General features: G+C 37.9%; 1 protein-coding gene and 3 long non-coding RNA genes across 9 annotated transcripts; 3 read left to right on the forward strand and 1 right to left on the reverse strand.

Annotated features, from left to right (window-relative positions):
* Positions 1 to 1,282: 1,282 nt before the first annotated feature.
* LOC131636059 (uncharacterized) lies at positions 1,283 to 2,567 on the forward strand. Of its 3 annotated transcripts, XR_009293946.1 has the most exons (4): positions 1,283 to 1,646; positions 1,745 to 1,845; positions 1,951 to 2,209; positions 2,325 to 2,567. It is a non-coding gene; the product is annotated as an uncharacterized LOC131636059 (long non-coding RNA). The 3 variants fall into 3 exon arrangements; XR_009293944.1 differs by having other exon boundaries at positions 1,745 to 2,209; XR_009293945.1 differs by having other exon boundaries at positions 1,745 to 2,204.
* Positions 2,568 to 12,921: 10,354 nt separating this feature from the next.
* Positions 12,922 to 14,206, forward strand: LOC131636047 (uncharacterized). 3 transcript variants are annotated; one of them, XR_009293943.1, is made up of 4 exons: positions 12,922 to 13,285; positions 13,384 to 13,484; positions 13,590 to 13,848; positions 13,964 to 14,206. It is a non-coding gene; the product is annotated as an uncharacterized LOC131636047 (long non-coding RNA). The 3 variants fall into 3 exon arrangements; XR_009293941.1 differs by having other exon boundaries at positions 13,384 to 13,848; XR_009293942.1 differs by having other exon boundaries at positions 13,384 to 13,843.
* Positions 14,207 to 16,898: 2,692 nt separating this feature from the next.
* On the reverse strand, positions 16,899 to 17,981 carry LOC131636058 (uncharacterized). Its single transcript, XM_058906702.1, has one exon. The coding sequence runs from the start codon at positions 17,979 to 17,981 to the stop codon at positions 16,899 to 16,901; it is 1,083 nt and encodes a 360-aa protein (XP_058762685.1).
* A 688-nt stretch (positions 17,982 to 18,669) lies between these two features.
* LOC131636060 (uncharacterized) lies at positions 18,670 to 21,517 on the forward strand. Of its 2 annotated transcripts, none has more exons than XR_009293948.1 (3): positions 18,670 to 18,866; positions 19,438 to 19,612; positions 20,910 to 21,517. It is a non-coding gene; the product is annotated as an uncharacterized LOC131636060 (long non-coding RNA). The 2 variants fall into 2 exon arrangements; XR_009293947.1 differs by having other exon boundaries at positions 19,472 to 19,612.
* The last annotated feature ends 6,157 nt before the right edge of the window (positions 21,518 to 27,674 follow it).

Consider the following 27,674-nt stretch of genomic DNA (forward strand, 5'->3'; position numbering starts at 1 on the left):
GATCTTGTGCAGGTTCAGAAGCGAGCCACGCGTAGCGTGCGCATACTGAACAGACTCGATGAGACTAGGCGGGGGTTGATTACGAACCCTTGACCGCATGCCTTCCATGAGGACTTAACGGAGTGCCATATAGGACTTATTACACCGTGACTCCCTGCCGCAAAGCACAAATATAAACACACCAACAAAAACAGAGCCTCTTTCGAGGGCTTGGCCAGATGCATGTCTAGGTCCTACTTCTCATGTTATAGGATGATGCGGAAAGCGGTAAAAGGGACCAGGAGACAATACCGAACGGATAGCAAATCCGCAGTGAGCTAGCAACGCAAGCAGAACTAAGAAACTTCACGTAATCTAACATCCATCAAAGCCAGGAGTCCAGCATAAGCGTCAAAGCGATGCGGTGTGAAAATAAATCACAACCGCTATGTGGTGCGTATCAAACACAACCACACAAGCAACCTGCAAGAGAAACACAAGCCAGACGATACAGGAATATACATCTCAATGAATGAGAGATCAGGTGAATCGCATCGGTAATAAGTCCGTGTCCCACAAATAAAGTGGAACACGATGCAAATCAATCGCACCGGAAGCGAATTCGTGTCCCACAAATAAAGTGGAACACGAAGCAATCGAAGGCCCTCTTGAAGTACCTCGCACATCTCAACAACCAAATCAGTAATAACAAGGAGGCACCCACCCTCCACAGAAATAAATTCTAAGTAAATTCTAAAACAACATCTAACAAGATTAATTCTAAAACAAAACCTAACAAGATTAATTTGTTTTTATGACATTTTTATCTAAAAATTAGAACTAACTATGTAAGAAAACAATTAAAGTCTAACAAGCAAAAGATATTACATGTTTTTGTATTGCATTTTATTATGTCAAAAAAAAACAAAACTCAACGACTTTATATTCTATTATCATGTCAAAATATAACAAAAATATCAAGTATTTATCATACTAAAAGAGATAGGAAATAAACTAGTAAAAAAAACTAATCTAAAATAGAAAACTTATGTACACAGGGGGTGAAAAGCTGAAAACAGAGTATATTGACAGTAATTGGGCGCTGCAGCCCAAGGGGATGGCCCAACAGAGGTTTTTATTCAGTTTTTTGTAGCAATAACCAAAAACAGAGGTGATATGGGCTTCCAGGGGGTATAGACAGCAATTCGGTGGCCCAAGGTCCATGGAGATTGGATCAACATTCAGATTTCATTCAATTTTTGTCATCCAGATTTAATCACACTAAGCATTTATTAACAAGAAGATTAAAAACAAATTAAAATTAAAAAAGGAATTAGGGTTAGAAATGGGACCATTCGAGTTTTTCTTTTCACACGCAGACTTCTTCTTCCTCTTCGCAAACAAGAAAACCGCGGCGGCTATTCCATGGATCTCCGGTGAAGACTCTTTCTCGCTCCACCGTGAATATCGCTACGACCTCACCATCCTCACCCTTCCCAAACTTCGCTCAATCTCTCGGTCACTTGCAGCGGCGACGGTGATAATGACTTCACCCTTCCCCGACGACGAATCTCCGACTGTCATTTGCAGATGAAGGAGCGTTGCGTGCTGTGTAGCGAAGAAGATGATTATATGTTACGAAAGGTTTTACGAAGATGATGAAGATTGTAAGTTATCATTCGTCTTCTCCTTTTTTGCGTTTGAACTGTTACTGTTGTGGTTGCCGTTTTAAGATGATGAACGTTGTTCTCGATGTGATTTGCAGATCGAAGCGAAATGGCAAATTGTCAAGAAACGGTTATGGTGATGATGATGAAGATGATGGAGGGCGAGGAAGATTGAAAGAGGATTCCAGAGCGGCTGAAGGTTTGTTACGTTTCAGTTTCGGTTATCTCTTTTTTTTCTCTGTTATCGATTCTCTCTGATCTTTTTCTATCACATTTTTCTGGTGATTGAATTGGAGAGGTTCAGAGTGAGATTCTTGAAGATTGAAGATGCGATCAAGATTTTCTGGAGATTTTCTGTTGTTCAAGGTGAATGGAGAGAGTGAAGATTGGGGAAAGGTTGAAGATGATATTGATGGAGGGAGAATCGAGAGAGAGATTCAAGAGAGCTTCCAGTTTTTGTTACATTCTGTTATCGTGAATTGAAGTATGGAGAACTCAGATCAAAGAAGCTGAAGAACGGTTTTGGAGAAACGTTTCTCGGTTAGAAGTTTGTTATAGGTTTGGTACTGATTTGTCTTCTCTTATGAAATCTCTCTTTTCTGAACTGTTCTTTTGTTCTGGTGTCATTCCGTTAGAAAATATTCTGAACCGGTTTTGACGGTGCTTTCGGTTGTGCAGGGCGCTTGGTTTTGGTGGCTGCCGGTTCACAAAGTGTTGCGTAAACACTGCTTAAGACACGTCATGGCATTCTTGCCCATGGAGCAAATTTGAAGGTAGACGAAATTGAAGATTAGCATAGGAAAAATGGATTTTAGGATCACTAATGGCATATCTTTTGTAACTCAATTTTTGTAATGAATTGTATGTATTTTCCTTGAATTTAATGGATATTTGGATGAATGTGAATGATATTTATAATGATATTGTGATGAACAAAGTCTATTTAGAACATGCCTTATGACTTTGAATCATGGTGACCTTGACTTGACGAATGAAATCGGTGAAAAGTCTTGAATGATTTTGTATTCCTGTTTTAATTCTCCAATGAACCTAAATTCAATTTTCGAAACAATTCACCTTGTATTGCAATCAACGAACAATTGAACGAAATGATAATCCCTTGATAAAAAACAATCCACAACCTCATTTCTCGCACCAAGTATTTTAGCTTGAATTAAGTTCTTGATGAACAAAATATCTTGAACGAGATTTGAATAATAGGATCAATTAGACCATCAAATCAAACTCATCTTCAAATCATTGTGACTTTAATTCAATCTCAATTCCTTAATCCGAACCAAACCATTAACAAACTGAACTTATAACGATGCCTTGAACACAACGCTCTCCTTAAGCTCATAACCTTGTACCATGACTCATTTCTTCTGCAACTCACCTCACAAGCTCCTTGACTTAACAATCTCAAAACAATAGAAACTCTTTAATTATTTTCTTCGATTTTCGAATGGCGAAATAAACGCCATCCATAACTTATAGCACATAAAAGAGGGCAAATTTTGGGGTGCAACAGCTGCCCCTATTCAAACTTCTTAAACCTGACGTGTGAGAAACGAAAGTTTCGAACCGTTGAGGTGGAAGGAGATTGAATACCAGAATGAACTCGAAAATTTGCGCTCTTGATCAATAGAAGATTCCATCTTGCATGAAGAAGGAATGTACCACCCCGCAGGCAGGGAGAAAAAACTTCAATTGATCTGGACAAATAAATATGCTCCAACTTGTAATAAGAAGGAACGGGCACCCACAGGCAGGGGAAACACTTCAATTGATCTGGGCATCAAGAGAAGGAACATCTCGAATGATCTGAGTATCAGACGTAGCAGATGTCTCCGAACATGCATCGGGATAGATGTCTTAAGTCGATCTGGGAATCGAGGGAGATACATCGGTTGAATCAGACATCAACGGGTAATAGGTATCTTTGATCTGGGAATCATGATCTGGGAATCTGGGCAGACATCTCTTCTGATGCAATTAAATCATCAGGTAGATATTCCAACTAATCTGGGAATTAGCGGCTAGCTCCTTCGTAAGACCACGGGGATCCGGAGGCGGCTCCTTCAACTGAACTGGAAATCAGGATAGGAACAATATCTCTTCCGAACTGTGTACGCCGGGGAAAGAATGCCTTTAAACTGATCTGGACATGATGCCAGAAAATAAGTAGGACAATCTTCATCTGAATGAAAAGGTCAATCAGGCAGATATCTCCATCTGATCTGATGATATCAGTGGCTTGCTCCTTCGTAAGACCTTGGGAGATCCGGAGGCGGTTCCTTCAACTAATCTGAAACTGGATATTAGGATAGGAACAGATATCTCTTCCGAACTGTGTACGCCGGGTAAAGAAAACGTCCTCAACTGATAGTAAGGTATCAGGACTGGGCAAACGAGTTTCTTCTTCTGAACGAACTAAATCGTCAGGGAGTAGATATTTCCAACTGATCTGATGTATCAGAGGGCTTGCTCCTTCGGAAGATCTTGGGAGATCCGGAGGCGGTTCCTTCAACTGAGCTAGATATCAGGATAGGAACAAATATCTTCCACCGATCTGATGGCATCGGGAATAGGAATGTCTTTGAACTGATCTGAACTATGCCAGAAAATAAGTAGAACAATCCTCTTCTGATTCAAAACATCAGGATAAGCGCCTGTAATGACTAGGCGAATATTGCTCTCTAGGGAGCATTTGAATCTGGATAACTTTCCTGCAGAAAGAAACAGATATGATATGATTTATGCATGATGCATGTATGAATGTATATGGAATAACGCTCCCGAGAGGGAAGGCGCTATACGTTTTTGAGAATGCAATGCAAATGATGCATGATTCGAACGTTGCTTGGGGAGACAACGGAGGAGCACTGAATTGCTGAAGAAGTCCTGAATAGAGTATAGAACTCTGCGGGGAGGACAAGATGAGTGACTAGAAGTCACAACTACAAGCTGGCAAAGATGGATCAGAAATCCGCTGGAGACGATCAAATCTAGATGCGAGCTCTGCTTGGGGAATAAATCTTGCTTGAAGATAAGAACATTCCACTTACTTGCTTGGGGAATACCCTGGCAACTTCATTGGAGAAGCAAGTTCTCAACACCCTGGGGATGTGAAGATAAGGGCAAGTCATGAAGACAACTCTGACGGGGAGTGACCACTTGCCGGTGTATGACGCATTCCGCTGGGAAAATCCTTGAAGGAAACAGATTCTGCTGAGGATGCATGCGAATCTCTGCTGAGGAAAGACTCGGTGGGGAAGATTAATACTTCTGCATAACGATCCACTGAGGAGATGAGAGATCCGCTGGGGATAAGGAACTTAGCATTAGAACCTTTTGTTAAGATCACTCCACTGGGGAATAAGATGACTCTCTTGGGGAAAACAGGTCAATCTGTTGGGGAGAGAAACGCTCTACTGGGGGAAATGAGACATTCGGGCAAGGAACCTCATTAAGAGCTTGTTGGGGAATCAGATACCATTTAATCCTGATTCTACTGGGGAGAAGATATTCCACCTGGGAACAAGGCTTCTGAAGCACGAAGATTGCATTGAAATGTGCTTTACTGAGGATATGAGAATCTTGGAACAAAGAAAGTCTCATCTGAATGTACTCAGCTGGGGAGTGAGAATCTCTCATTAGGAAGCACTCGGCTGGGGAGTGAGAATCTCTCACTTGGCTAGGTCTGCCATTGTGCTGACATGGTGTACTCGAAAGGACGTACCTACGAGATAAACAGATGAAAATGCCCCAGAACATAGCATGAAGTCTTCAAGGGGTTTCCTCACATGACAGAGGATAGTGATGCTCACCCATAGACATCTGGGCTTGAAACTTTCCAAACAGGCAACGGATTCAATGATTTGACAGGCAAGTAGTGATTAGAACGCCAAACAAGTATCAGCCGGAGTGTCATACATGCGTTGGTTCTTCAAGAGAAAGCCACCAGGAAGTGGGCTTAATGGGTCAAGCAAGCGTTGACTTCATATGGACCAAACATGCATTGGCTTTCATAGTGTTCTACATATTCGTATTGATTGTAAAGATGCCAATCAAGTAATGGGCTTACAGACACATTGGAGTGTATATGACAACTATCTGCAACTGTTGGAAATCCATGACACGAAGGTCAGAAAGGAGATAGACTCACGACACGAGGGTCGGAAAAAAGATATACTCACGACTCGAGGGTCGGAAATGAGATAAACTCACGACACGAGGGTCGGAAAAGAGGTAAACTCACGACGCGAGGGTCGGAAAGGAGATAAACTCACGACGCGAGGGTCGGAAAGGAGGTAAACTCACGACGCGAGGGTCGGAAAGGAGATAAACTCACGACGCGAGGGTCGGAAAGGAGATAAACTCACGACGCGAGGGTCGGAAAGGAGGTAAACTCACGACGCGAGGGTCGGAAAGGAGATAAACTCACGACGCGAGGGTCGGAAAGTAAAGGAATCACAACACGAGGGTTGGAAAGCAGGTAAACTCACAACACGAGGGTTGGAAACTCACGACTCGAGGGTCGGAAAGCAAGGGACTCACAACACAAGGGTTGGAAACTCACGACTCGAGGGTCGGAAAGCGAAGGACTTTGATGTCCACATGACATGACTCTAGTTGAGGGATACCGATAACCAACGGTTGCAACCTCTGGAAGAGATTTGAAAATTGCACTGAAATGCAAAGAGATGCCACCAAAGATTGGACTTTCAGCCTCTGATCATTGAGGATGACGACCCTGATAGTTCTCAAGTTCATAAGTTGTTTAGCTCACACCTGAACTTTAAACTGAACACCTCCTGATGAGGATAAAATGCCAATGCATAGTGTCTTGCCCCAGCCTGTAGGGAATTTGGATAGATTCATCTTATAAGGATCATCTTCTGATATTTGTTCATATCAAACTGACTTGCCCCAGTATCAAGAATTTTGGCACCATGCCCCCGCCTGACTTGTATTGTAAGTAGGTTTGACCGTGCTTGAGTGAATGCCCCTGATTATTCAGCATTTTGAGAGATTCTTCGAATCTTGACCTGATTGCCTCAGATTGATTAAAAACTTACTCGATAGAGTAATCAAACGCTTTTATGCCTCTGAGGGGATCAGACTTTGAAATATTGCCGCCTCTGCTCAACGGAGTTCTGAAGACAACTCGTCCTTCGGGAGGGATAAACTTTTCATCTGAAGTTCATGATGGAAACTCTTTTGATGTTAAGCACTTGTTCACATGCAAAGAATGTTTATTATGAGAAATATAATTCTAATGCAAAGAGTATGTTTGTCTCGAAGTTTAAAGAAACTTTTTGAAAGGATGTCATAACATCGATTTTTTATGAAAGAAAGAAAAGATGGTGTGATACCAACTCAAGCGTTTAGCGGATCTCCTAGGAGTCAGCTTACCGTACTCTCGTGTATTGTCTGCTTTTGAATTAACCCTGCTTCAGTTAGGACTTTTGAGGGTTGTAACGTGGCCAGGTTCACGGTTTTTTTAAAAAAAGACTTTTAGGCTCAAATTATTTGGTGCCCACCCCCTTCGTGATGTTCTCCAGTCCTAAGTTCAGTTAACTTGACACGAGCATTCATCTTTCAAGAAGAGTTTGAGAATGATTGAGGAGTCAATGAGGTGCTCGGACATGGCAGTCACTTTACCTTTCGTTTTTGGTGTCTGATCACACGACTTTGTTCTTTTGATGAGGATTCTTATTTTGTAACCCTTGTTTTTCGCTTTTGCTTTTCTCTTTTTTTTTCGTTTCCCTAACTTTTGCCTGGACAAATTCTTTTGAATTTTGATTTGGATGTCCAGCGGGATGCCCTAACTTTTGCCTAAGTCACATGTTTTCAAGTTGTTGACTTAGCAGGCTTTTCTTCTTTTTTTTTTCCTTCTTTTTTTTTTCTATTCATTCTTTTCCTTTGAACAAGTCGTGTGATCTTGCATCTCGGATTTGTTGGAAGTGATTGTGACGGCTTGAGTCATTGATTGACGAGAGATTACCATTGTGGTATCATCATATTTTGACCTCCTGATATGAGGGATAAACCACAGCGGTTTGGATGTTGATCTCGACCTACTGATGTGAGGGATAAATTTGATGTCTCGACCTCCTGAGGTGAGGGATAACCGTTGTGGATTTGACTTTCCTCAACCTTTTGAAGGATAACCATTGTTGTATCCTTAGATGTGTGCTCCTGATGAATTTTGAATGCTCGATCAGTTTAACTGAACACTACCCGCCCCTGGGTTAAATGTGAGGGTTTTTTTTATAGAAAAGAAACTCCTACTTCGAAGGCTCAGAGGGGTTAACGAAGGTTTCACTCCCTTATATCTCCAGTGTTTGGGAATTTCAAACAATGCCTGTACATCATCAACAGGGTTCTACTCAAAAGCATACCATTTGAGGTTCTTGGTATCATGTTCATCATCCTCCCTTCGGAGTTATCATGCTTTGTTAACAAGAGTTAGATATCACAAAAGCATATAAAAACATATAAGAGCAAAAGCGAATGGATTTTTCCAAGACAAACATATCAAATGCATTATGATTATAGTTCAACAACAAACAAGTTTTACATACAAACAGTATTGCACAAAACAAGAAAGCTTAAACATGAACATGCATGATGAATTCAGAAATTGCCAATGTTGAGGAGATCCTCTCCGTATGGACTTATTGCTTCAGAAGATCCGCTGAGTCAGAGGAAAACTTCAATTCTGACCTTCAGGTGCGAATGTGATAGCCTTTGAGTCAATCAAGTCTTGAACCTTTTCTTTGAATGGCTTAGAGTCTTCAACCAGATAACCAAGTACCCCCAGAGTGGAAAGCACACCAAGCACTACATCAGAACACTTTAGATCACTTCCTGGAAGAAGATTTCGGCAAAGTCATACAGAAGTTGTAAGTGCTCAGCTTTAGGGATTTGAGTTGTGCAAGTGGTGCACAAACTCAAGATACAAGGCGTCTTGCTTATCCCTCGGTCGGGAGCCCCAAATAACAGCTATGGGAATTTGTGAATGCTTTAGGGGTTTGAGCTGCCAATGTTGCAAACTCAAGAACACGGAGTCTTGCTTATCCCTCGGTCGGGAGCCCCAAATATAACTGCTGAAACAGAAATCAACATCATGAATGGAGGAACTTTGTGTTGCTATCAGCGAACAACAATAACCTCTGCCGGTTGGTCATCAAAGTCATTACTTGGAACACACAGTAGCTGTTAGGAAGGAAGCCTCTGGCAGTACAAGTTGCAAGTGATTCACATGAGTTACTTCCTCGAGAAAGAACAAACAATCTACTTGCCGCAGATGAAAATGGATTGACCAGTAGAAACCATTATGAATAAACTCAAACATCTCTGCATCGAGCAAGTCTTGGACTCTTTGTACATCAACACCTTGTAAGGTTTGACATTATGATCAGGTGCCCCAGAATGGAAAACACCGAGTATAGTCATCAAAATCAGGAGAGCAACCTGTGGTAAGAAACCCAAAGCGACGAATCTTAACCAACTGAAATTCCATTAAGCGAGGAAGCAACTGAACACCAGGCATTGGGATCAAATCAACTTGCTTCTTACATTCTTTACATCTCTGTTGAAAAGCAAAGGCCACTGAAAAGGAAACTCCCAGAGGAGGTGACTCAGAATATAAAGCAGAACCTTGAGAATGGGAGATGTCTCTGCAGAACTCTTTTGATTATTATCTTGTAGAAGATTCTGGCGAAGTCACACAGAATTTGTAATGCTTTAGGGATTCGAGCAATGCAAATGGTGCAATACTCAAGATAGACAATGTCTTGCTTATCCCTCGTGCGGGAGCCCCAAGCAATTTCAAAGACTTGTAGATACTAACATCACGACCAGGTGCCCCAAGATAGAATTCACACCTAGTGTCATTGTCATCAAGCAGAGAATTCATAGACATCCACACAGTACAGAGCTTAACCAGTTGCAAATAAAGCAAGCATGGAAGCAAATGAGCATAAGACACGTCTTCAAAAAGAACCTCAACTGAGTTTTCCTCTTGATCACCCCACAAAGTTGTTTCATGACTGATCTTTCAGCACACAATAAGAACAAGTCAAGTCTATGAGTCTGATGAGAGTGCCAAATCTGAATAAGAGACCCTCAATCCTGAATATCTGTTATGCATGAAATGTATGAGATGCATGATATAAATGCAATGCCATGTTCATTCGATTTCCAAGGAATCCTCGTGTTTTGATTTTTTAGCAAGCAAGATATGGAAAAGCTCAATATGAGGCTTAAAGATACAATTCCTTGGAAATGGAAGGAACATGTATGCTAGTTATTTTTTGTACATCATTTTTTGGAAAGTAAATATGCAATGATGCAAAATGGTGGGACTTTGGATGCCTCCCACCGGACACGTCTGGATTACCTCAAAGTTACACAGCCCAGGTTCAAAGGTTCAACACCAATTCGGAACTCCCCGTAGATCACGGGACATAATCAATAGAATCAGAACCATAGTCACCGTCACGGAAATAGAACCACTCGAACAAGAACCAAAGTAACCCTCGAACAATAACCACGGTAACCCTCGAACGAGAACCAAAGTAACCCTCGAACAAGAACAGCGGTAACCCTCGAACAAGAACCAAAGTCACCATCAATGTACCTGTTAATCAATGATTGATTCCCGCCCCACTCACGGGTAAATCTAGGCCAAGGTAGGTCAAAAAGCCAACAGAGGATCGAATGTAGGCGTTATCATACGATATTGCCTCATTCCACCAAGCTCTGCCCGTGGATACGTGATCAGATCAATCAGGCATACGCCTTCTGTCCGTCACGGCCACTCTAGTCCTAGTTCCTATGGTATCACTCATAGCCTGGGTATTGGGCCTTTTACCTCTTGAAACACCCACCCAACAAACAGAGATCCAGACAGTCCAGAATATGATGCAGAAAAGTAAAAGCGCACATAGAATGCAATGCAAACAGGTAAATATGCAAAGCAGTAAAAACACCCAAAGATAAACACACAAGCGCTAGGATCGACTCGCTAGGTCCGGACCAGCAACAGGTCGAGACGTCCCCAGCAGAGTCGCCAGCTGTCGCTACCGCGAAAATTAACAGAGTCGCCACTAACATATTTATCCTGAAAAGGAAGGGAATGCCAGCAAACCACAAAACAAAACAACGGTCTCACGACCAGAGAAAAAGGGTAAGGGAGTCGGTTACGCGAGGGGAAGGTATGAGCACCCCTCACGCCCATCGTACTCGATGGTATCCACGCATGTGTCTAAATCTATGGGTGTGTAACAAATCTACGCTAATCTGGACTAAAATGAATGCAGAATGTAGGGAAAAGAAAGGATTGTGCTCGCACGGGCCCTACCCCGCTGCCTACGTATCTGTTTTGCAGAATCAGAGCTACCGTAGCTCGGCTAACTAATTTCTGTTTGTTTTGTGTTTTTTAGGTGAACGAGTTACATTCACACTCCGCTGCTCGACCTTTGGAGACTTATGCTGGGAATGGAGCGGAAATAACAAGCTCTTAAGAAAAGAAAATCAAAGAGTGTGGTTTGTGTTTTAAAGAATGCATGAGGAAAACCTAAGCTAAAGGGGGAAAGCTTGCTAGCTAATGTTATCATACAAAGGGTACAAGTCTAAACCAAACTAACAACCTATGAGGGAAAAGGGAAACAAACAAGAATATCACACAAACGAGCATCCGCTCGTAAAGCAAACAAAACCAACGGTACTGACCGAGTGGTAGAAAAGCGGTCCCGCCATAGCCAAGGGGAGCAGCTCAACCCAAGTCAACCAAGCATTAGACCTCGCGAAAATGATCGGGCCATAGACAAGAGGGCGGACCCCTCTCAGCAACCAAGCCGTCACGGATCATAAAGGAAAACGGTGCATGCGTACACCGAGCATCAACGTCGAGCGACGCGAGCTGTAGGAAAGGCGGGGGTCCGGCTGCATGAACCCTTTTCCTGACATACTCGATAACAAGATCTTGTGCAGGTTCAGAAGCGAGCCACGCGTAGCGTGCGCATACTGAACAGACTCGATGAGACTAGGCGGGGGTTGATTACGAACCCTTGACCGCATGCCTTCCATGAGGACTTAACGGAGTGCCATATAGGACTTATTACACCGTGACTCCCTGCCGCAAAGCACAAATATAAACACACCAACAAAAACAGAGCCTCTTTCGAGGGCTTGGCCAGATGCATGTCTAGGTCCTACTTCTCATGTTATAGGATGATGCGGAAAGCGGTAAAAGGGACCAGGAGACAATACCGAACGGATAGCAAATCCGCAGTGAGCTAGCAACGCAAGCAGAACTAAGAAACTTCACGTAATCTAACATCCATCAAAGCCAGGAGTCCAGCATAAGCGTCAAAGCGATGCGGTGTGAAAATAAATCACAACCGCTATGTGGTGCGTATCAAACACAACCACACAAGCAACCTGCAAGAGAAACACAAGCCAGACGATACAGGAATATACATCTCAATGAATGAGAGATCAGGTGAATCGCATCGGTAATAAGTCCGTGTCCCACAAATAAAGTGGAACACGATGCAAATCAATCGCACCGGAAGCGAATTCGTGTCCCACAAATAAAGTGGAACACGAAGCAATCGAAGGCCCTCTTGAAGTACCTCGCACATCTCAACAACCAAATCAGTAATAACAAGGAGGCACCCACCCTCCACAGAAATAAATTCTAAGTAAATTCTAAAACAACATCTAACAAGATTAATTCTAAAACAAAACCTAACAAGATTAATTTGTTTTTATGACATTTTTATCTAAAAATTAGAACTAACTATGTAAGAAAACAATTAAAGTCTAACAAGCAAAAGATATTACATGTTTTTGTATTGCATTTTATTATGTCAAAAAAAAACAAAACTCAACGACTTTATATTCTATTATCATGTCAAAATATAACAAAAATATCAAGTATTTATCATACTAAAAGAGATAGGAAATAAACTAGTAAAAAAAACTAATCTAAAATAGAAAACTTATGTACACAGGGGGTGAAAAGCTGAAAACAGAGTATATTGACAGTAATTGGGCGCTGCAGCCCAAGGGGATGGCCCAACAGAGGTTTTTATTCAGTTTTTTGTAGCAATAACCAAAAACAGAGGTGATATGGGCTTCCAGGGGGTATAGACAGCAATTCGGTGGCCCAAGGTCCATGGAGATTGGATCAACATTCAGATTTCATTCAATTTTTGTCATCCAGATTTAATCACACTAAGCATTTATTAACAAGAAGATTAAAAACAAATTAAAATTAAAAAAGGAATTAGGGTTAGAAATGGGACCATTCGAGTTTTTCTTTTCACACGCAGACTTCTTCTTCCTCTTCGCAAACAAGAAAACCGCGGCGGCTATTCCATGGATCTCCGGTGAAGACTCTTTCTCGCTCCACCGTGAATATCGCTACGACCTCACCATCCTCACCCTTCCCAAACTTCGCTCAATCTCTCGGTCACTTGCAGCGGCGACGGTGATAATGACTTCACCCTTCCCCGACGACGAATCTCCGACTGTCATTTGCAGATGAAGGAGCGTTGCGTGCTGTGTAGCGAAGAAGATGATTATATGTTACGAAAGGTTTTACGAAGATGATGAAGATTGTAAGTTATCATTCGTCTTCTCCTTTTTTGCGTTTGAACTGTTACTGTTGTGGTTGCCGTTTTAAGATGATGAACGTTGTTCTCGATGTGATTTGCAGATCGAAGCGAAATGGCAAATTGTCAAGAAACGGTTATGGTGATGATGATGAAGATGATGGAGGGCGAGGAAGATTGAAAGAGGATTCCAGAGCGGCTGAAGGTTTGTTACGTTTCAGTTTCGGTTATCTCTTTTTTTTCTCTGTTATCGATTCTCTCTGATCTTTTTCTATCACATTTTTCTGGTGATTGAATTGGAGAGGTTCAGAGTGAGATTCTTGAAGATTGAAGATGCGATCAAGATTTTCTGGAGATTTTCTGTTGTTCAAGGTGAATGGAGAGAGTGAAGATTGGGGAAAGGTTGAAGATGATATTGATGGAGGGAGAATCGAGAGAGAGATTCAAGAGAGCTTCCAGTTTTTGTTACATTCTGTTATCGTGAATTGAAGTATGGAGAACTCAGATCAAAGAAGCTGAAGAACGGTTTTGGAGAAACGTTTCTCGGTTAGAAGTTTGTTATAGGTTTGGTACTGATTTGTCTTCTCTTATGAAATCTCTCTTTTCTGAACTGTTCTTTTGTTCTGGTGTCATTCCGTTAGAAAATATTCTGAACCGGTTTTGACGGTGCTTTCGGTTGTGCAGGGCGCTTGGTTTTGGTGGCTGCCGGTTCACAAAGTGTTGCGTAAACACTGCTTAAGACACGTCATGGCATTCTTGCCCATGGAGCAAATTTGAAGGTAGACGAAATTGAAGATTAGCATAGGAAAAATGGATTTTAGGATCACTAATGGCATATCTTTTGTAACTCAATTTTTGTAATGAATTGTATGTATTTTCCTTGAATTTAATGGATATTTGGATGAATGTGAATGATATTTATAATGATATTGTGATGAACAAAGTCTATTTAGAACATGCCTTATGACTTTGAATCATGGTGACCTTGACTTGACGAATGAAATCGGTGAAAAGTCTTGAATGATTTTGTATTCCTGTTTTAATTCTCCAATGAACCTAAATTCAATTTTCGAAACAATTCACCTTGTATTGCAATCAACGAACAATTGAACGAAATGATAATCCCTTGATAAAAAACAATCCACAACCTCATTTCTCGCACCAAGTATTTTAGCTTGAATTAAGTTCTTGATGAACAAAATATCTTGAACGAGATTTGAATAATAGGATCAATTAGACCATCAAATCAAACTCATCTTCAAATCATTGTGACTTTAATTCAATCTCAATTCCTTAATCCGAACCAAACCATTAACAAACTGAACTTATAACGATGCCTTGAACACAACGCTCTCCTTAAGCTCATAACCTTGTACCATGACTCATTTCTTCTGCAACTCACCTCACAAGCTCCTTGACTTAACAATCTCAAAACAATAGAAACTCTTTAATTATTTTCTTCGATTTTCGAATGGCGAAATAAACGCCATCCATAACTTATAGCACATAAAAGAGGGCAAATTTTGGGGTGCAACACCTAGACACAGCAAGAGGCCCAACTTCAGCCTATTTCAAGGGAAATGCCCAATCTAGTTCGTCATCATCAGTGGCGTCAACTTGTCCATACACCGGGCACGCACCACTCTTTGTTCAACCTGACAAGTCCACGAGCTCCTCGAGTAGGGCTACAGACCAAGCGGAACTATAGGCATATAGTTAACCAGGCGCTCCCTGCGAGCATCTCTGCCTACCCCTTCAGTCTGAGGACCCTCCTCCTCGTAGGATTCATTCACTTACAACCCTCCGAATAAAGCGAAATTCCCACCATCCTTAAAAGACCGCGTCTCCCCTTAAAATTCGGAGTGATTGACCCATAATGGATATCTGGTGCTGGTCTCCAGTACACACGTATGATTGTGGCAGTCTCCATTTTGGGCCCGGGCATCTAGTCCAAGATAGAGATATTGGCCTAGCACTGGAGGGTATTATAAACACCCTCTTTCACTAGAGGGTCTGGTAACTTCATTCATTCTCAATCTTACCTTGTACTTGCACTCTAATTGCTCTCTCTTTCCACTTTGACATCAAAGTACATTGTAGATACACGCCCCTCAGTTCACATGAATCCAACATTTTGCAGACCCTGACGATCCTCCTGATCCGGTGAGATCAATCATAAATTAGTGAAAAAATATATTAACATCAGGTTTAAATTTTATGTAGGTTCTCAGAATTGGCAAAAGAAGTACAAAGATTTGGAGTAGATAGTTTGATATTGCCCTGGTAAGAATATGATTGTATTGTTAAGTTGAGATGGGTGCTACTTGATATGCAAATATTTTGTTCACCCTGAATTCTAAAATGAGAAATCTCCAAAGTAATCAACTTTGGAAATGCTGAAAAAGGATCTGCTCTGCCTAAAAAAGTGACATACCTTAGATGCAAACTGCTTAATGCTTGAAAACACATAGGATTGGGAAATAATATTTTTAGAAATTCTTGAAAGGTGTGGCGTGATAAAAAGCAAGATGGAAAGACTTGAATAATTACACTGGACATGGATTTCTATTTGTTGAACATTGTGCGCAACAACATAATTTAAAATCCTTTCAAATAGACGACACTTCATGGAAATGGGAGAGTGAAGATTAAGAGCGTGTGGTGAGGCTGAGGCATCGCGTCAAGTGTGAAGAGCTTGATGAAAGAGTTGGAAGAGGCTTCTAGAGATTTCTTCATAGTGTGGAAAGAATGCAAGTATGAATGGCTTCTTTGGCATTAAAAAATGAGAGTATGTGAAGAAGAATACAAATTGGTAAACAATTTAACCTGTCTTCATTTATATTGTTTCAAGAAGAGTGAGAAGATGCTTTAGGATATTTTTCCATCGATATTTTAGAAGACACTTCTGATGAAGACGAATGAATTATATTGTTGACAGAATGCTAAAAAATTCTATTCCTCTACGTTTATAAGTTGCTTCAGAGGTGTGAAAAAGATATTCAACAAGATATTTAAAGTAGTAAACTTAATTTACACTTTGTAAAAAAAAGGTATTCAACAAGATATTTAAAGTAATTATTTTTTTTTGTTAATTCTATTATGGCGGTACGCTATGCTCTCTCGCGACCTTCAAGCCTGATTTCAAGTTCAGGTGGCACACCCCCCACACAAGCACCACTATTTTTCTTTTTTGGTTTTAGGAATTTAATATAGAAAACTCCTTATATTAGTCATAATAGAGTTATTAATTTATAATTTTAATTTTTTTTACTTTGACTTATTTTATATAAAAAATAAAGATGTTAATATTTTTTAATCCCATTATGTCAGATGTCGGATGAGGTTTGAATGCAAATTGCTAGGTGGATAGAATTGTCGAATTATAGAGCGGATGATTTAAAGGAGAGTTTTTGGAAATGGCATGTGTATTGTAGTGGCAAGAAAGTGAAAAGAGGGAAGGCGGGGTGTGTGTTGTTGTCAATCCTTTGGAGTTTGTTTTTTTTTTGTAAGCAAGCAATTCATTAATGAAGGAGAACCCAAGTTCTCAACCGAACTTACAAAAAAGCAAAAGGGGCGACAAACGAAACGCCCCGAGAAGAAATTAACCTCCAATTACAACTTATGAAAAGAAAAGCAAAGGATCTTTGCTAAAATTATAAAAGTCACATTTGGGAAGGCTAATTTTTCCTATGGCCAACCATTTCCATGCCGTAATCTTAGCGTTCCAAACTATATCGTCGACGTTCCACTTATCGTTTCTGAACACGATGCCGTTCCTAACCATCCAGATATTCCAACAAGTGGCCATCCACAAAACCCCTTCTTTTCTTTTCCTCACTCTTTTGAATTTGGAATACCCATGCCATCTCATGAAGCTTTCCTTAATGCTAGAACACTTGTCCACCTTCCATCCGATCCAATCCGCCATATCCTTCCACACCAAAGAAGCTACGACACAGTCCAAAAAAAGATGCTCGATTGATTCATCACATTCACCACAAAAACAGCAGCAGGTCGAAGAATTAAAACCACGGATCTGAAGCGCCACTCGGGTGGGAAGCCTATTAAAAAAACTCCTCCAAACAAAAGCCTTAACCTTCATAGGGACTTGCATCTTCCATATAAGCTTAGTAGCTTTTTCATATTTATCCACAGGACCCATAGGAATGTATTTAGTACTTAACAAGCGATAACAGCTAGCTACCGAGTACGTACCAGTGCTTTCCAGCATCCAAGAGACGGAGTCAGCAGCGTCTGTCGAGTCAGCAGCGGCTGTCCCAAGCTCAGACGTGATACTGCCGGTGACGAAACAGAGAGGATCCGAAAGCTGAGCAGCTGAAACACGAAGGCCAGTGGCTTCATCCTTCGGACTATAGTTGTTCAGCAAGCTTGTCATGTTTGATAACGGGATCTGCAGACGCCTCTCCTCTATAACACTCTGCGGGATTCCAAAGTCAGACCATTTCCAGCCATTACTCGTCCACCCTCCCATTGCTGCGACTGAAACAACCTGTAATAAAGAACAAGAAAACAGAGATGGAAACGGACTTTTTAGAATTCCTTCGTTCGTCCACCACGCATTCCAAAACGACGTCTCAAAGCCATTTCCCAAGATAATTTTACAATTTTGCGCGAACAAATTCTCCGGAACAGCACTGTCAAGGGCTAGAATATCCTTCCACCATATCGAAAAATTCTTCATACTTTTATTTTCAAGAATTTTGTGTTGTTTAGGAATGACATTATTTTCAAGAATTTTGTGTGGAATTCCCGGGATGTGGTTTGGGGGTGAAAGCCTTGATTTGGAGATGGTCGTTTATTGGGAATATTTCTCACGTCAATTGTAACTTTTACGAGTTTGACAAAAACCCGTTGTTTTACTTAAGTTAAGTTTCAATTGGTGGGCAATTTTCCGCCCGCGGCTTTGTCCGCTTAGTTGTAATCTTGTTTTGAGAACTTTGTTTATAATCATATCTCTTGATTAAAACAAAAACAAAAAACAAAAATTTATTCAAGAAAACAAAATACAATTTTACTAAATAAAATAACTTTTTTCTTATTTATATAAACTTATTTACTCTTTAAAAAAAGAAAAAAAGAAAATGCACTGACAGTGTAAAGTATTTTTATACTGTCATTCAATGAGAGACATGAATTAAAATTAATTTTTTTATAGTAAATTATTATTATTATTAAATATTAATATTAATTGTTATTCCTACACTCCTTGAAACTCGTTCCACGAGAATATGTTGTCCAACTCGCTCTCGCCCACAAGAAACCCGAGCTTCTCTCCCAACCAAAGTTAATTACTTAATTCGTTCATTAGGACCATCACTATAAGAACATTGAAAGCTTGAATTCCAAAATACATCGATTGCACACTTGGATATTCAATCTAATCTCTAACATTCACTTTTTATTCACGTATAATGATGATTCAATCGGTTGCAGAGGCTTCTATTGAATGATGATGTAATTGGATTCCAAAGATTATAATTTATAACTTGTACATAATACATTTGCAGAAGCTTGAATCGCTGGATGTGATTATAGATGTGAAAATAACCTTGTTATCAATTCAATGGTATATTTTCAACCTTGTTATCTCCTTTGATGTTATATATAATATGTTTATATCTTTGAATGTTTATGTTACTATTCTAAAACTATTTTAAAAATGCTCATATCATTCCCGATTTAATGAACTTGTTTTGGCCATTTGGGTACGTTGATTTTGGTTTTGCTTGACATATGAATTGAGTTCTTGTTTATTAACATGGTTTCATTATTTTTTCATTAAAACATGTTTGAAAAAACAAAATAAGCTTTTGTAATGACATTCTCCTTCTAGATTCATTTTTGTTAATTAAATTATATGAAAGGGATGAATAAGAATTACTATTTTGAATATTATAATACTCACATTGTGTTTATAGTTAATTAGATTAAAATAAATTAGTTGAATTTTGAATTGAATTTGAATTTAAAATTTTGATTTCTTCCGTGAATTAGTTGAATTTGAGATATTTAAGGTTCTGTGGACAACTTATTGTTGTGTTTATTATTGGTGGCTAGTGGGTAAATTATGATTTTATTCCTATCTAAAAAAAAGACTCCAAAAATGACAATTTGTGGTTTACTATATTTTGATGGAGACTTTGGCATGGTTCTGCTATGGAAAAATTTTAGGACCATTGAAAGAGTTGAAAAAGAGAGTGGAGGAGACTATAAAAATATGTTGAAGAAACAAGCGTCAACTAGAGATTTAAAGATTACGAGACATGTCAATCCTTCGGAATATGTTGCCAAAGACATTAAAGTGATCAAAAAGTATGTCGCCTCTCTCTTTAGATTTTCTCCTTTAACTGTATTTCTTGTGTTCTACATTTTAATCAAGTAAACAATGACACTATATGGGATATATTCTTTAGATTTAATTGAGAGTATATAAATTTCTTACTTTATTAATCAATCACAATTTAATATTATTTTTCTCGACATTTCTCAAACAATAATATAAGTCCTTATACCATTTTAGATTATCTCAACTCAACATAGGATAACAATTGGATACGAGAGATTAACAATTAGACAAAAAGAATGAATTGACTAAATTAATGAAAATCCATTTGCTGCCGGTGTTTTACTATCATGAGCACTTGTTATAGAATTTTATTGTGAAAATAAAGTTACGGTAAACTATAATCATAAGATAGAGACTCTCTCTATCTGGCATTGGCTAATATGCATAAGGATTTTCCTTATGCACCATGCATAAGTCAATCTAAGCCATTGGATCATGTTCTTAATCCAGTATTGAGTATTGAGTATTGAGTATTGAGTGGTGAGTATTGAGTTTTGAGTGATGAGTATTGAGTATTGAGTAATAACAATTGATGTTTAGAATTTGATCTAATGATCCAATGGTCCATAATAATCTATGCACGGTGCATAGATTTTTATCTATGCACGGTAACTGCACCCTATCTATCTTAGATCAATATCAATTGTTGAATATGTGAAGGACATAGTAGCCGTTAATGTTGAGAACTACCATAATTTATCAACTTCAGGAATTTGGTAGAGAAATATTCCCACCACACCAAATGATATCGTGTAAAATATTTCACTTGTATGACATTGATCATTTACAACTTCTCCACTACTAATTAAACAAATATACCTCTTAATTGCCTTTCTAATTAAATTACACCTCAAAACATCAATTAACATATAATTCATATTAACAAATCAATAACTTGTTAATATGTATTTTATGTAATTGATGTTTTATGTTTAATTTATTTAGACAATTAAGACATGCAATTATTTAGATTGAAATTTCGAGAGTGTTAATAAACCATGTCATATCGGTGAAATACTTCACATGGCTAAATTTGGAATGCTTGAAATATTTCTCTCACATATTCATGAAATTGATAAGCTACGGTGGTTCTCAACTTTATCTATTATTATTTCCATTATGTACTCAACCATTGGTTTTGGTATTATACATGGAAATCTTTCTCTCCTTATTTGTTTAATTTCTATGTTGAATTCCATCTAGTTTTATTTCTAAAAGTTTGAGTATGGGTTGTATCCATGGCCTTGCTATTTCCAAATGTAGCATAAGAACATACCATTTCATCTAAAAATTTGGGCATGAGGAGGGTGGAGGTAATGCCGAGGCTAAAGAAAAATAGGAAGAAAGTGGAGATGAATAGAAGGAAGATTGCGAGAAAATGGTGAAGAAGACGATGATGACTAGACTGCTGCCATAACTTGACCATCATCAATGTGAATCTTTATTTACTTTGTTTTATTGTTTTGTTTTTTAATATTATCAGTTTTTCATCAATTTATGTGTGTTTTATTTATTTTACTAATAATGGCATCGACAGGAGGAATTTGGAGATGTTGATCATTTTATATTTAGTACTTGAGCATGTCCAAGTTTCCAAACATCTAACTATCTGTTGTAACGTAAATATTGTTGAATGTATGTATGATTTCTATGAATGTGTATTGAATATGAACAAGTATAGCAGGTAAAGATAAAAGTTGCGAGAAACTTGCAAGGCTAGCTATGTTATGCGCTAAGCGAATTTTATGCTACAAACTCGCATAATGAGAATTTCTTAGCTTAGCAAGGATCTCTGCAAAACCAGCCTTATTTTTTATGAGTTTAGGACATGTTATGATTCTCTACAGGGGTAGAATACAAAGGAGATTGAAATTGAGCCTACACTTCAAAACACCTATGATATTTTAAAAGTTTTCAATAATTTGCATGCATACTTGTTTACAAAATTTAAATGTTTTGTGTATGTTTGTTCAGTTTGTTTGTCGACGAATGGTTCAAATGATTGAAAAATCAAATCCACATGAATCACAAGATTAGGTTATTGACAATCAAGAATGATGGAATGATAAAAAATTAAATCTTTTAAATCTTTTATTCATGATTAATATTGTTATTATCTTTATATTAATAGAATGATCATAAATTAGTTTCTTGTTTAAAGTTTGATTTTATTACTTTTTTTGTGAAAATCGTAAGCCTAAACCAAGTGAAATGAATGCATAGCTCACATTTTACATATATAAATGAGAGTAGACATGCATTCTAACCATCATAATTTTTCATAATTCTTACTATTAGTTAATGTATAATGATGTCGTGGATATGAACAATGTATTATTTTCTTATTTAGGAAAAAACTACTAGACTAAAATGCTTAACTTCTGAGGTGTTAATGGTTGATAACTCATTTGGACCTAAACTTTGACTTTTTTTTGTTTTTCGGAAGTTACAATCCTTAGCCAACTTTAAAAGAAGAACAACATTCATACCATAACTTAAGCATAGAAGAGAATTAAATTTTCAAGGGTTTACAAAAATGATAAAACTGGGGAGAATGAAATGTTTTGAAAAAGAAGAAAAGCAAGTAGGAAATGGTGATCATGATAAAAAAAAAATAGATTTGTAATTTGACAAATCGAAAAGAAAAAGAATGAAAATAAAAGGAAAAAGTTTTAGTTAGCTAGTTTATGAATATATCAATTTATTTCTAAAATTTTTAAAAGAACATATGCTTTGATAATGCTAATCATGATTCATTGGCCAAACTTTGCCCTTAGTTTCAGATTTATAATAGACTTAATTCCCTTCCTTATGTAACTTGAAGCTACTAAAATTAGAAAAGAAACAAGAAATATTTAAAGCAACATCTTCATCCATACCTGATGGAATATTTGACTTCTTGCTTCAAAACTCTCCTTCATTAATTACATTTAAGAGGTAAAATTTGCATTCTACATTTAGTTTTAATTTTGCTCCTATGTGTTTCTTTTTTATTTTCTTTCAAGTTAGCATTTGTTTGATAATGTTGTTTCTAATCATGTTTGACATCAACTTTGTGATAGGATTTGTTATAGCAGCGTTTCTTTACTTGATTTAGTTGACTATTGGTAATTTTTATTGATTTTATAGAAAGTTGTTTATATGTATGATTCCTATGTGTTTTTACTTGTTTTAAAAAATGATAGGTTCATTATTTGTGGAATGGTCTTGTTAATATCCGTTAATATCTTGCTTCCTATATTAAATTTCATTGGTATATACGCTATGATCTATGAAGCACAAATGCATATGAAAAATACAAGACACTAGCACGTCGATACTATTGAGAGAATGATTTAAATTTAACATAATTATGTGTGTCGGCGTCGTGTCGGCGTCTGACATGTACAAATGTCAAACATATTACATAAGTAACACATTGTTGAAACATATTAATTCAAAATTTTAATTTTTTTCTATAAGGATTGACTATTTATTTTCTTGATATTGTTTACTACGCCAAAATTGATATTTTGTATTGCTTAATTTAATAGCATTTTTAACGAAAGTGCTATTAAAAAGGAGACAAACAGATTTATAATAGCACTTTATGATCGGGCGCTATTATAGAATGCTGACAATATATTGTTGATAGCACTTTGTAGAGAAATGCTATTATTAAACTTAATTAAGATAGCGCTTTCTTTAAAACGCTATTACTAAACTTTATTAAGATAGCGCTTTCTTTAAAGCGCTTTTAATATTCTTCACTAAAATAGCGCCCTTTGTAAAACGCTACTAAAGTTCTTCAACCTTTTTTTTTTAAAAAGTTTTCAATAAATAGCGCTTTTCTATGAAACGCTACTAATATTTCAACTTTATTTTTGTAAAAAAAATAGTTTTATTTAAATAGCACTTTTCTATGCAACGCTACTAATAAAATAAAATAAATTAAAAAGGGCACTTTTTTTCGTTTTGGCGCATAACATTGGGGGAAATTTTCATGTTGCCTCCAAAAACCTTATCTCCAAACTTTTCCTATTGCTCCAAAAACCATATCTTCAAACTCTTCTTTCACGTCGATTTCAATTTTCTGCCGAGCCATCGAACCCTATTCACGCCGTCAAAGACTCTTTCCAATCGTCAAACCCTATTCACGCTGTCAAACACTCTTTCCAATCGTCAAACCCAGTCGCACACACCACCAGAAGGAGGATCAAGTTATCAGAGACCGTACCGGAGTTGAAGTCTTCGTCTGTATCTTCGAAGGTAGGTTATGAATTCTTCTTTATTTTGAGCTTTTTTCACTTTCAATCATGTTTGGTTCTGTTTGAATCGGAAATTTAGAAACATAGGGATGTTTTATTGGTGTGATTTCTTTGATTTGTGCGAAAGGACGGTTTTATTCTTGTGCGATTTCTTCTGGATTTGTCTAACGACTTGTGTTTTCAAAGTTGTGTGTTGTATGATGATTATTAGTATTATTATTATCCCACTTAGCTTCTACTATATAATGATGATGATTTTCCATCAATCCTCCCCAAGAAAAATTTTTGTTTTGCAAGTTTAATGTATTGCTATCACTTTTCATCTTCGATATAGAATTGTTGCACCAATAGGAATTAGGAAGAAACATAGTATTGCTATCACAGAGGAATATTGAGAGAATTATCGCGTAACTCGTTTGAATCGGATAATTCCACATCAAATCCAAATTCTGAGTGTTCGAACTCATGAACCTGTCAATTAAGAACTCTTTGTTGCAGGAGCCTTCCATTTCTAGTGCGTAATCTTTCGGTGAAATTGAAGATGATGTTCTCTGCTCATAGCTAGAACCCGCGTCTGATTTAGAACTCTCCTATTTCAAAAGGTTCAGTTCAATCGACGAAAATAACAGTAACTCCGACGCTTTCTCTTGACTCTTCGAATTCTCCTCTCCATTATTCTCAACCTCAGACAATGGCTTATGAGTTACAATATCTATACTGTTTTGACTTATGGTCCCATTCCTATGGTATTTGACTTTTAATCCACTGCTAGAAATCCTAAGCTCCTTAATAGATGTCAGGCTAGGTAACTCCTTTGGATTGAACCCTAGTAGCGTTTTACAAAGGGCGCTATTTTAGTGAAGAATATTAAAAGCGCTTTAAAGAAAGCGCTATCTTAATAAAGTTTAGTAATAGCGTTTTAAAGAAAGCGCTATCTTAATTAAGTTTAATAATAGAATTTTTCCACAAAGTGCTATCAAAAATATATTGTCAGCATTCTATAATAGCGCCCGATCATAAAGTGCTATTATAAATCTGTTTGTCTCCTTTTTAATAGCACTTTCGTTAAAAGTTCATTTAAATTAAGTGATAAAAAATATCAATTTTGGCGTAGTGAACAATTGGTATCTAGAGCTCGGGTTAGATTCACAGCGAAACATGAGTGTAAGTGAGGCGTGTGCGATTGAATTGGTTTCTTATATTCGTGTTGAATTTACGATCGAAATTGGAACAGAATCACATTACTTGTTTCTGCAGGATAGAGAAACACGAGTGTTGGTGATATCTAAGTGAATTTACACATGAACGAAGATGAATGAAGGAAATGGTATCTTGAACATAAAGCTTCCAGTATTTGGTGGAAATTAATGAAATCGATGAATGATTCATATGCATGTGTTGTTTAGCGCTCAAGACGTTCTTGATCTCATATGATGGTTATAGGAAGGTTGTAGCAGATGCAATTGAAGCACATAGAAACGCGCAAACAGAAATGAGGAAAAGGGATCAGAAGGCGTTGTTCAATATTCATCAGTGTATAAATACGAATGTGTTTGAGAAGATCGGTGATTCAACGACGGGGAAGGCTATGTGGGACACACTGGTACGGTTCTACGGAGGTGACTCATCAGTGAAGAAGGTAAAGCTTCAAAGTTTGCGTAAACAGTATGAGAATTTCAACATGAATAAAAATGAGAAAGTACCCGATTACACTCTAGAGTGATTGTGGTCACCAGTGACATAAAGGCTTATGGAGAAACGCTCTCTGAACAAGTTATTGTTTAAAAGGTACTCAGATCCCTTACACCTCAATTTGATTAAATTATTGTAGCATTGAAAATTCTAAGAACTTGAGCACCATGATAATTGAAGAGTTATAGAGTAGTCTAGAGGCACAAGAAGTGCGTCCGATAGAAAGAAACTCTGAAAGAGAATTAAAGTAGGCTCTGAAAGTGTCTACTAGTACAAAGAATCAGAAGAAGCCTTGGTCAGAGGCCAAGAAGAGACATGATGGTTCTCTAAATTCATAAGCCTCCAACTCTGATGAGAAGAAACATTAAAAGGGAAAGGACAAGTGCGGAAAGAGAAAGGTCGGTGTTACAATTGTAATAGGTTTGGTCATTTTGCTAAAGACTCATAGTCAAACAAGGAAAGGAAGTCAAAAGAATCAAACATAGCCAGAAGAGATTTTGATGATGAACCTCTGCTATTGATGGCTTATGAATTTGATGGTGGATATTTGGTATAATTATGGTATATGGAAATGGCCTTCTCAATTTACCTAACTGGAAACAAACAATAGATGATTGATTTTGACTTTAGAAAAAGAACAAAGATCATATGTGCTAATGATAAGTACCTTAGTTTTGAAGGAATGGGAAATGTCAAAGTCCGAGTGAAGAATGGAAAAACTGTTTTGATCAACGATGTTTTGATATGTTCCTTATATGAAGAGTAATATAATGAGTGTATATAAACTAATTGAGAAAGGTTTCTCAATAACTATTAAGAACAATCTCTTGAATTTCTATGGTTTTGATCAGAAGTTGATTATGAAATATGAGTCGGGAAGCAATAGAATATTCAAGGTGAATGTGGAGACACCTGAAACTAAATGCCTTAGTGCAGAAGGCACTGAATGTGATAGTGAGTTGTGGCACAAGAGATTGGGGCATCTGAACTTCATAAGCTTATTGAATATAGGTTCTAAGCAATTGGTACATGGCATTCCTATGATTGTGAATCCTGAGAAGTCATGTGAGATATGCATAAAAGGAAAGCAACCTAAAATTTCAATTGCATCTGAAGTGGCTCCAAGAGCAAATCATGCTTTGGGAGTAGTAAATTTCGATGTATGTGGGCCATTTGAAGTACCTTCACTTGGAGGAAACAAGTACTTTTTCTCTTTTATGAATGACTTCATAAGGATGACATGGGTAGCACTCATCAAGTTTAAGCATGAGGTGTTTGGTGAGTTTCAAAAGTACAAAGTGAAGGCTAAAAAGCAGAGTGGTCAGAAGTTGAAAGTGATCAGAACTAAAGATGGAGGTGAGTAAAATTCTATAGAGTTCAAGAAGTATTGCAAGGAGAATGGAATTGAGCATGAGGTTACTTCTCCATACACTCTTTGTCATAATGGTCTTATTGAAAGAAGAAATAGAACTTTACTTCATATGATAAGGAGTGTACGTGCTGAAAGAAATGAAGCTCCCTCACGACTTGTGGGTGAAGATGTTGCCACTATACCATATGTGCTTAATAAGTGTTAAACCAAGAAGTTGAAGGAAACTATTCCTTTTGAGAAATGGACTAGAGATAAGAAAAGTGTGAGTCATTTCATAGTATTTGGATTTGTTTTTAACAAACATATTCCAGGTGCAACTAGAATGACACTAGATGATAGAAACAAAGTAATGTTGCTGATTGGGTGCCACAGTATAGGTGCTTATAAGTTTTATTGTCCAATCACTAACAAATTTGAAGTCAGCTGAGATGTCATTATGAAGGAAGAAGACGTGTGGGGTTAGAGCAAGTCTTAATCCAACTCTGGTGCAGTGTTGACACCTGGGATAACTTCTGAAGGAGAACCTGTCTCTGGAGGGGATTCTTCCTCTAAAAATGACTTAGAGTCTAAAGGTAATTCTAAAACTGAAGGAGATTCTGAAGGCGAGTATGACTCTGAAGGTGAATCTAATTCTGATACAAATTATGATAATGATCTAAACTCTGGTGGTAATATAACCTCTAATGGTGGTCATACCTCTGAAGTTAGAACTTCTAA

This window comes from Vicia villosa, unplaced genomic scaffold (assembly GCF_029867415.1).
Source record: "Vicia villosa cultivar HV-30 ecotype Madison, WI unplaced genomic scaffold, Vvil1.0 ctg.001623F_1_1, whole genome shotgun sequence".
Lineage (NCBI taxonomy): Eukaryota > Viridiplantae > Streptophyta > Magnoliopsida > Fabales > Fabaceae > Vicia > Vicia villosa.